The sequence below is a fragment of the Trachurus trachurus genome (assembly GCF_905171665.1).
Source record: "Trachurus trachurus genome assembly, chromosome: 6".
In the NCBI taxonomy this organism is placed as follows: Eukaryota; Metazoa; Chordata; class Actinopteri; order Carangiformes; family Carangidae; genus Trachurus; species Trachurus trachurus.
In genome coordinates this window covers 13,007,385-13,016,569 of record NC_139897.1, presented here as the reverse complement: position 1 = coordinate 13,016,569, position 9,185 = coordinate 13,007,385, and the positions used below count along the sequence as shown (strand labels likewise).

At 44.0% G+C, this 9,185-nt stretch overlaps 1 protein-coding gene across 1 annotated transcript; it reads right to left on the bottom strand.

Annotated features, from left to right (window-relative positions):
• Window positions 1-306: 306 nt before the first annotated feature.
• ciartb (circadian associated repressor of transcription b) lies at window positions 307-8,924 on the bottom strand. The gene is made up of 6 exons (XM_083974047.1): window positions 8,762-8,924; window positions 5,977-6,436; window positions 5,574-5,649; window positions 4,867-4,945; window positions 2,819-2,945; window positions 307-1,781 (listed from the first exon to the last, which is right to left on the bottom strand). The coding sequence occupies exons 2-6, from the start codon at window positions 6,394-6,396 to the stop codon at window positions 1,389-1,391; spliced, it is 1,095 nt and encodes a 364-aa protein (XP_083830173.1). The 5' UTR covers window positions 6,397-6,436; window positions 8,762-8,924; the 3' UTR covers window positions 307-1,388.
• Between the last annotated feature and the right edge of the window lie 261 nt (window positions 8,925-9,185).

The window sequence follows — 9,185 nt, the reverse complement described above, 5'->3', positions numbered from 1 at the left end:
TTTTTTAAACACAATGCATGATTGTAGAATCTCTTCATTTAAAAAGTTAAATGTCCCCCTCCATCACCTTTTATTGTGTAGATTTGAAATAAAAAACAATCTGTAGGCATTTTGCATCAAACAAATATAACCACATTTATTTTGAAAGTATAAAATTTCACACTACGTATAAAGGCCACTTTTCAGGGTAAATCGACAACCTTTCCGTAAGATTTACACAGAGAAATACCTTGTCCCTCCCTGCTGGTCTAGCATACTGTCCAGTTCTGTGGCAAAAAAAACAAACAAAAGAATTGTTCTACTCCACCACAGAAAGTAGTTGGCAAAGATCTGAATAATTTACTCAATACAGGAAAATGGCAGGAGACTGAGAATTCCTGATTTGTACATCCCACAGAGGAGCAGGTATTCTGAATGGTTCTCTCTCTTTATTAAACCAGCTTACAGGCACAGCTTGACATTACAGGCACTGTTTGCCTTCTACTGGGAGACTCAACAAAAAAAAAAGGAATCTGCAGTTGACATTCTTTACAATGGCACCAGTCAGGCCATAAGAGCATCCCCATGGAGAGAGAGCATCCTCTGTTAGTACAAGCAGGACGACTAGTACTGCAGACCTCGCTGTCAGAGGCCGTTTGGCTCGCTGTGGATCTGGTTGAGGTGTCCACACTTTGAGCGTAGCGTTCACATTCCTACTCAAAAACCGTGACGTGGTGCCCACTGAGGTAGAACAGTTGTACCAAAAAGACTTATTTATAAAGTATACAAATGAGTAACAGTCACATCAATAAACTTAAAAGTGGAGTCATGGAGGGGAGGGGAGGGTGGGAAGAGGGGAGGGGAGGGGAGAAAATAACATCACATTTCACCCACGTAATCAGCACAACAATATGTAGACCACTGACATGTCTGGATTTCTGAAAAACTCCCTTCCTGCACTAACTACCCCTGCGGTTCTTTCCCTTTCAGGCAATAATGGCGGTTTTTCACAGATACTCAAACTATATTATTGCATCTACAAGCCAGCGAGCAACAATTCGCCTGTGAGATCACTAGCTCTGATGATCACGGTATGTGAAATCTATCCTTCCCACTCTCACTCACGCTATTCAAGAGTGCAAACGAAAAGAAAAGGAAAAAAAAAGAGTCAACAAAAGGGAACTAAAGCAGACACTTGTCATGTCAGAGAGGGCACATTCCCATACAGAGTACAACATATTTGTCGACACTCCTTCCACATTAAAGAGGAGTCTGTGACGTCCCTTGTGAAAGCGCTCGTCTCCCCTGAAGGCTGGAATGGGCTAAGCAAGCTGACTGGCTCCAAGTGTCGGCAAGGCGAGGCCGTGCTGTGCGGTGCTTACAGCGGGACACCCGGCCCTCTGTGTGGACTAGGACCAGCTGCTGTCCATCAAACCTCGTGTCTCCTTGCGGGTGATGATGCTTTCTGTTGATTTTAGGAGCCTCTCTAGACAGGGCGCGTTGATTTTGCCTGGCGGAAGGCCTCTGGGCACCGAGTCTGTCTTAGTGTGGGTGTCTGTGCTGGACGACACAGCGTTATCCTGGGTTAGGTCTCTGTCTCTGGGGGACAGCAGGTGCCTGGGGCCAGCCTGGGCCTGCTCTGCTGTCGGGGAGCAGATCGGTGATGTGTGGAGCCACTTCAGGTTATTGGCGGAGTAGGCTCCAGCAGGAGTGAGGTCGGTGACTCTCAGGGCTTTGGCACCGACTGGAGGGTCACTCATGGTGACGGGGCTCACGGCTGCGGAGGTGGTCACTGGAGATAGCTGTTGGGAAAGAAGGAGACATGGTTTAGTTTCATTCATCTAGTATTTATATTTCAGGATCAATTTTAACCAATCAACAAGAAATCTCTAAAATGGTCAGCATTAGCCAAGAAAGCTAGATTTACTACCTCTTTTAGCACAACTTTTTTTTTTTTAATTTTTGTCCAAACAAATAGTAAACTAGCAAAATACTGGGAAAAATATTTTATTATCACAAACAAAATTCCACACATCGTGGCTCTAAACTGAAAATAATTAAGGCTTGGTTACAGGGGGCAGTGCAAGAAGCTAGAATTAGCATCATCTAGACTTATGTTCATGGCCAAGTGAAAAACATAACTCCAACATTTTTCTCCCGTCTTCTTTATTTTGGTCTCTACCGACTCCAGAGAAAAATACCTGGCCCTTTAGCAACAACATGTTGTTCACTAGCTAACTTACTAGCTTTGTCGAGGGAGCACTAAAGTGAATACTTTAACACAAAGACATATAAGCAAAAGAATGCCATGGTAACACACTATTGGATGATAATAACCTGTGCGTTTATATGAGCACAATAAACAGTAATTTCACCCGAGGTTAATACAGAAGTACTGATTATAGGAGCTTTAAAATTACTGTTGCTTTTACTGCAACCTACAGAACAGCTTCTTTGTGGTGACAGAAACTAAAACGCCACCTGGTTATTGGAGGGTGTGTTGGGATTAGCTCCAGAAATAAACCCTCACCAATTAAATGTACAGGAATGTTCCGGTGTATTCTGACCTTTCTTATCCCCGTAAGGGACACTCCTCCAAAACTACCTTTTCTCCTTGGTCATTGTTCCTAGTGAACCTGAGACTGCAGTAATACCTCAGTAAAAATAGATTTTAATCCTCCCTTCTCTATCCCAGACCTGTGATTAAAAATAATAATGGATATTCTTGTCCCTCCTTCACTGCATCGTCACCATATGTTCTTGGCAGCAGGCCTTGTTCAACCCAAGAGCTCTTACACAACAGTTCTGCTTTTTTTTTTTTTTTTTTAAACAAATTTACCTTCGGTTTCTTGGTAGGAACGGCTTCCTCTGTCCGTGTGACAGCAACTTGGTCTTGGAGTTTTACATTAGGGAACCAGCTCTTCAGCATTTCCTCCATTTTAAGAATGATATTAATGTATTTCTCCCTGTTAAAAACAAAGAGGGAGAGGAGGGGAGAGGAAGAAAAAGAGATTTAGAAATATTTACTCAGTCATAAATGAGTAATCGACCAAAAATCTTGCCAACCTGTTCTCAGAAATCTTATCTCTCCATCAAGCTCACACAGGAAATGTGCAATCTTGAACAGCGCGTGAAACACTCACTCAGCAAAGGCTGTGCTCCATGTGCGAGTGTGAGTGTGTGTGGTGGTGGGGGGGGGGGGGAATTGTCTTAAGTACATTTCTCACATGTTTTCAGCTCACATGTGGCCTTACGTATAACAGTTCTGTTCGCCTCTAAATATAAACACTCAAGCCACAACGGTCTCTAACAGCGTCATTGTGAAAACAAACTAAGTCGCGCTGACGCAGTTCTCGTTGGAGGTGGGCAAAGAGCGGTGTCCCATTAACTCCCACCCTGTCAAACCCAGATGGTGGGTAGGGATTAGCCCGTGTCATATGATCAGGACCATCCTGCTATACTCCATTCAGAGCATGTTAAATTCATGTGAAAGATTATCCGCAACAGTGACTGCTAAAAAAGTCACTTTGATCCTATCTGCCATTGTGTTGCTGCTGGGGCTGCCAGCTGGCAACACAGAGCAGGCACAGGGAGCGAAGGAGAGAGAGAGAAAGAGGGAGGGAGGGAGGGAAGGAGGGAAGGAGCGAGGGAGGGGTGTAGTCCACCTTGCAGCCTCGGCCCCGGCTGTCTGCAGGGAGGCTGCCACACCCACTCTTTGTCTCCCATATGAGCACAGCAGCTGGTGGGTGAGGACTCCAATTAGTTTGTGCCACACTCAGCAGCATTGCGCTGGGTACCAGTGAACCCCGATGCAAAGCCTCACAGTGACTATCTAACCAGCACAACGCACTCTACTTTCCAAACACGTATCTGGTCAGAAGTGCTACTTTAAATTCCGGACTCAGTGATACATGAAGCTGCTATTTTCTTCATAGACTTTTACTTTATTGATATTGTATGGAAATGGGTATTATTTGCTATTGTACAAAAGGTTTTTGTTGTCCAATTTAGCCCTGAAAATGATTATATTTATTGTGTCGTTACTAAGTCAATAAAAATGTGTTGCGATATCATTGTAAATAAATTGCACTGGATTTTTATCTATTGATTGGCCAAAGCATAATGTTTTGTCCCACATGGCTTCGAAAATTAGACAGGATCTTATTGGAATTAACCAAAACGAGAGAGAGAAAAAAAATCTTTTTCTCAATTAAATTATCATTCTTTATGTATCTTTTAAGGACATTTTATCATGTGGCTTTTTTCATCAGGAAATATTCTTATCTTTATCATGATGATTTCAACTTCAAATCTCTAGTTCTTAGCTTATACAAAATTAGATGGTAAAGCGAGGATGAGGATGAGAGCCATTTGCTATTTTTTTTGTGTAAAAAATGATTCAAAATCACCATATTACTGGAACTGGAAGATTGTCTCTTTAAAAAAAAAAGAGGTGATATCATACTCCATTATACCGTCTGACCAGTGGAGATCTAATCAAGTAGACATAAGTGTGCTGCTCCCGCTGTGCAGCCTGATACATTTTTAACAAGATTCCCAGCTATAGTGAGACGCAGCCACCTCTGCAGTAAATTTATCTTGGATGTGTGGGCGTAGCAGCTCTTTGCAGGGCAACCTGCTGTGAACCATGTGTCATGGACATGTTAGAGACCGCTTTGACCCACTGATAGCGAACACCATTTCTACCAGCTGTAATAGTGGCTGAATGAGTGTGTGGTTGTGTTTGTGATCAGATAGGAAAGACAAATGCTTTAAGTAAAATATATGCAAAAAAAACTGAAGCTGGGTACAACACACATGTCTCAGAAGGTATGGAGCTCTCTGAAGCATGCAGAGCTGTATGTGGGTCACACTGAGGACACTTACCCCATGCAGGGGTTTTGCAGGACACCCATGATCCTCTGAATCCTGTCCATAGCCACGCTCTCCTGGAAACTGCTGAGTCCTGGAAAAGAAGAAAGTCGGTCGGTGAGCCACATGAACTGTGTTGACAGCAGGGCTGAGCGTGTGCAGCAGATGGGTGGTGTGAAATGTGTGTGTGTAAGGGAACAGACTCCCTGCCTCTGTGGCCAGGAAGTGTTGGGTCACACAAGGTTTTGGTTTGACAAAGATCCCAAACTAAGCAGTTTCAGCGGCTGTCTGAACATGGTGCTATCTTTCACCTGTACAATACCTATCGGACTGGAGACATGGTACAGTATGTTCTCACCCTAGCCTATACCAAGCAGCTAATTTACAAAAATATATTAAAGAGGTAACTTAAAAACATAGCCAAACACTACCTCCATTATAAAAGATAGACACACACACACAGGAAATACTTGTGGTTACTTGATAGCCCTACAACAATGAACGTTTCAGACATCTCAATCTAAAATCTTGGGGACACAAATTCCATAGAGAGCGGCATTCTATGCAGCCTATTGTTTTTCTCCGAGACACAAGAAAGACAAGGGCACACAGAGACAGACAGGGATGTTTCATATATACAAAATTGGTTGAGTTAAACAGTGTGAATCAACTGAGCTTATTCTCGAGAGAGAGGAAAAAAAGATATGAAATGAGTGACTTACGTTCTCTGTATCTCCCTGAACGAAGGCCATTCAAGATTAATGACAGTGGATGAATGTAGCATTGTAGATCCATGCACTGAAAACAAACAAAGAAGTGATATCACTGTCAAGATGTGTTGGAAAAGCTGATATCATTTTTAAATATAAAAAGCAGCTCAACACCAAACTCCCCCTGCTAGGCTATTTATTAACTGTGTTTGACTTCTGATGGAGGAACTGTAGTTCCTGCAAAAAAGCATGACTAATTCTGTTTAAAGAACTACAGGGAGGGTCAACTTTACTGGAAATGTCGTACACTCTGTAAAAACGTCAGAGGAGTCAATCTAGTTGACAGGGCATGCTCTAGTTTTGCTGACACTGTCAACCACCTGGGAAACGAACATGAGCCGCAGAGGTTTCTCACCTTCCTGCTGAAAATTCTGTCTTTCTCCGACATGCTGGAAATGAGCTGCCGTTCCTTGCGCTGCTCCTCCTCCGTGGAGATGTGACGTCTCTTCAGTGCTTGCTGAGTGTTTTTGCCATTCGTTTTCTCTCCTTGTGCTTTGCTTAGTCCAATGGCGCTGTCATATGTCTCTGTGCAGCCGGGGGTAGATCCCCAGCTGGAGGCCTCCCTGACCTCGCTCCAGTTACCGTTGCCCTTCTTCACCTCACTGCTCCGGAGGCAGCTGCCGTCAGATGGGCCCAGGTGTGGCGGAGCACTGGGGGATGGAGGAGCCTCTGTCTGGCTGTGCTTTCTGGTACAGTCAGACTCCCATTCGCTCTCATTGTCCTCATTGTCACTAGCCAGCCAGTCAATGGAGTTGTCCGAATCTGTAGCAGACATCCTCGGCTGCAGGCTCTAACTAGCACTGACCATCACTGACCTGCGAGAGAGAAAGTCATTGTTAGTGTTACTATGAAGATGAGAATTCAAGCTATACCAGCTGAAATATATGCAGCAGCAGTCTGGCTGAAAAGAGAAGTACTTAAAATATTGACACACTGAAATGTACTTAAGCCAAAAACCACAGGTTTGTCTAAATTACACACACACAAAAAAAAGAAAGAAAAAGAAACAAAACACACTGCACCTTCAACCAGGCAGACAGAGCACTCTGAGCAGATGGTGGCTATGAGAGCAAAGGTGTTGAGGCCACAATGACCTGTTTGTTTTTCAGATGCAACACCTGAGCCAGTAAACACCAGCCCACGACCATCAAAAGCAAACACCAAACACCCCAGTGTCCACAACAACAGCCCCGCTCGGCCCTCCGCCGCTCAAGGACGGAAATCTTTTATAGTCATTGTAAATCTCTGCATCGTGACGTCACGCGGGGACAAACGTCTGCATTTTATCTGTATCAGCTGACGCCACCGCACTCATTCATGCTGTTAGGTTGTTTATTTAAAAGGGGAAGGGTGGTGGTGGTGGTGAGGGGGGCGGGGGGTGTCCTCCACCATGACAACCAGTGCCTCAGATTGTGCAGACCTCCCATCAATACATGGGACACTTATGAGAGGGAGGACAAAATATTAAAAAAAACAAGAGGCCGGTGCTGTCTTTTCATAACGTGAAGACCAAAGGAAAACTCCTCCGATACAAACGCTCGTCGTCACGGATGCTTAATTGCTTGTGGGATCTTTGCATCTCTCCAACATGTTTCCTCAGTGATTAGAAGATAAAGGAAGTGAGAGCAGCATTTTCAGCACAGAGATTATTTTTGGGCTTTGAATAGTTAGCGCCTGCCATGTCTCCTGTTTCCTGTGAAGTTTGAGGGTAGGAGAGTTAATTGCTCCCTAGTTCTTTGTCTCAAGACGACCACCTTGTGATCTTATTGTTACAGGGGAGGGTGGAGCAGAGATTTACTGGTTTACAGGCTCTAACGTAACACAAACGCACAACCCACACATACACATGTATAAAAAATTGATGTGTCTGGTCGCTGGTTACTGTGTTATTTATAATGATAATAATAAAGTGGGCAGTGGAGACAAAAGAAGTGCAAACGAAAAGGCTTGTGCAGTTGCCAAAGAAACAAATATGATAAAATACACAGTATATAGCCTATCACAATATCCTGAGTTCGGATTTACGTGGTATGAGAAATTTAAGAATTTCAGACACAAAGAATTCAAGAAACAAATCTAATTTCCATACTTGCATAAACACCACACAATCAAGTAAAAGCCATTCGGGTGAGTCAAGGAGAAGCCTTAATCTTATCCAACCTGGTTGTAATCAAACTTTTGAGGAATCTCATATTTTATTACAAGCTAAAAATATTTCATTAGATCCTATAATAAGATGATGTCCTCAGACACGTGTCTGTCTTTATAAGAAAACCTACTGATGCAGCTTCAGAGAAAAAAAGCGACCACTTGTCCTTTCACTTCCCATTTAAAATCACATTACGTAGGCCTTCATTCACTACACCTGAAAAGATGGTGTGTATATAACCGTGAGCTGTTTCCCTCCTGATTTGATTGTGTAAGTAAAATAACACACACACACCAGCACCACACTTATACATCATTTGTCCTGGGCCTTTGAATGCACCACACAGGCTTTACAGTATCACAGATTCAAATTCACATGTTTACATGTGACACACACATTTCTTTGAACACACCACCATACCAGATAGGCTAGTCTTTATGATGTGCGTGTGTCTCCATCTACCTGTGTAGGTGGGGCACCTGAATAGAGATGCCCACCACTGGACAGATAGATACTCTAACTCAAAGAGGTGATACAAAGGAATTAGATGGGTGAAATGTCCCATCCATAGGTTTTTTTTTGCTTCCTGCCTCTAAAAAAAATGTAAGAATTCTTGTTATCGGATCTATTGGATTAACGCAGGCTAGGGTTCAAACCAGTTGGGTAACAGACACAATAGACTTCCTCATCAGTCATAGTAAATTTGACAGCATTCACACTATAAGTGGAATCGCAGGCCGATGTGATAATCATTGTCACACCTAAAGTCGCGTCATTAATCCCAAACAATAACACAAATAGGCTACCTGCCCGTTTCCTATCATCGAGCCCGGTGTCACATTCCTCTGCGTGTTGATTTTTTTTTTTTTGTGTGTGTGTGTGTTTTTGTTTTTTAAAAATAATAAATTCTTCTCCGCGCCTCACGCGTCAATCGGCGGCGGTTTGGTGATGTGATCTTCAGTGAGATCTGCCTCAGCTGACGGTGTCTTACCTTCCCAGGATGGAGCGGCGGGTCCTGTTCGCTTCCTTTGTTCAGCGGGTAAATCCAGCAGGTCTGTCGGCGTCGGGGGGCAGAGAGCAGCTGATGTGTTGGATGTGCGGTGCGTGAGCGAGGAGGCAGAACAGCCAGTGATCTGCCCGTGTTGCTTCTCCCAAGGCAACGTGTCTGGAGGGGCGGGACCACGGGCCTCGTGCTCGCCCATTCGCTCCTCCGTCGCTGCCGACCGACAAATCGGCTCGTGCTCTGACAGCAGCCGCCGAGCAATAGGCGAGGGCGGTTTACATATGCAAATGATATGGTAATGACACAAACACGTGGACACGCGGATCGGTTTCATTTCAGCAGCTGGGCGAAAAGTCAACCCAGGGCTAGTTTTGGTCATTCTACAGGCATTCTTCCTCATTATATCATCTGG

Coding starts and splice junctions, on each gene's coding strand:
- ciartb (XM_083974047.1), bottom strand. CDS start 6,396: ATGTCTGCTACAGATTCGGACAACTCCATTGACTGGCTGGCTAGTGAC. Junction 2,946..4,866: donor CTGCAAAACCCCTGCATGGG/GTAAGTGTCCTC, acceptor TGTTTTTAACAG/GGAGAAATACATTAATATCA. Junction 1,782..2,818: donor TTCCTACCAAGAAACCGAAG/GTAAATTTGTTT, acceptor CTTTCCCAACAG/CTATCTCCAGTGACCACCTC.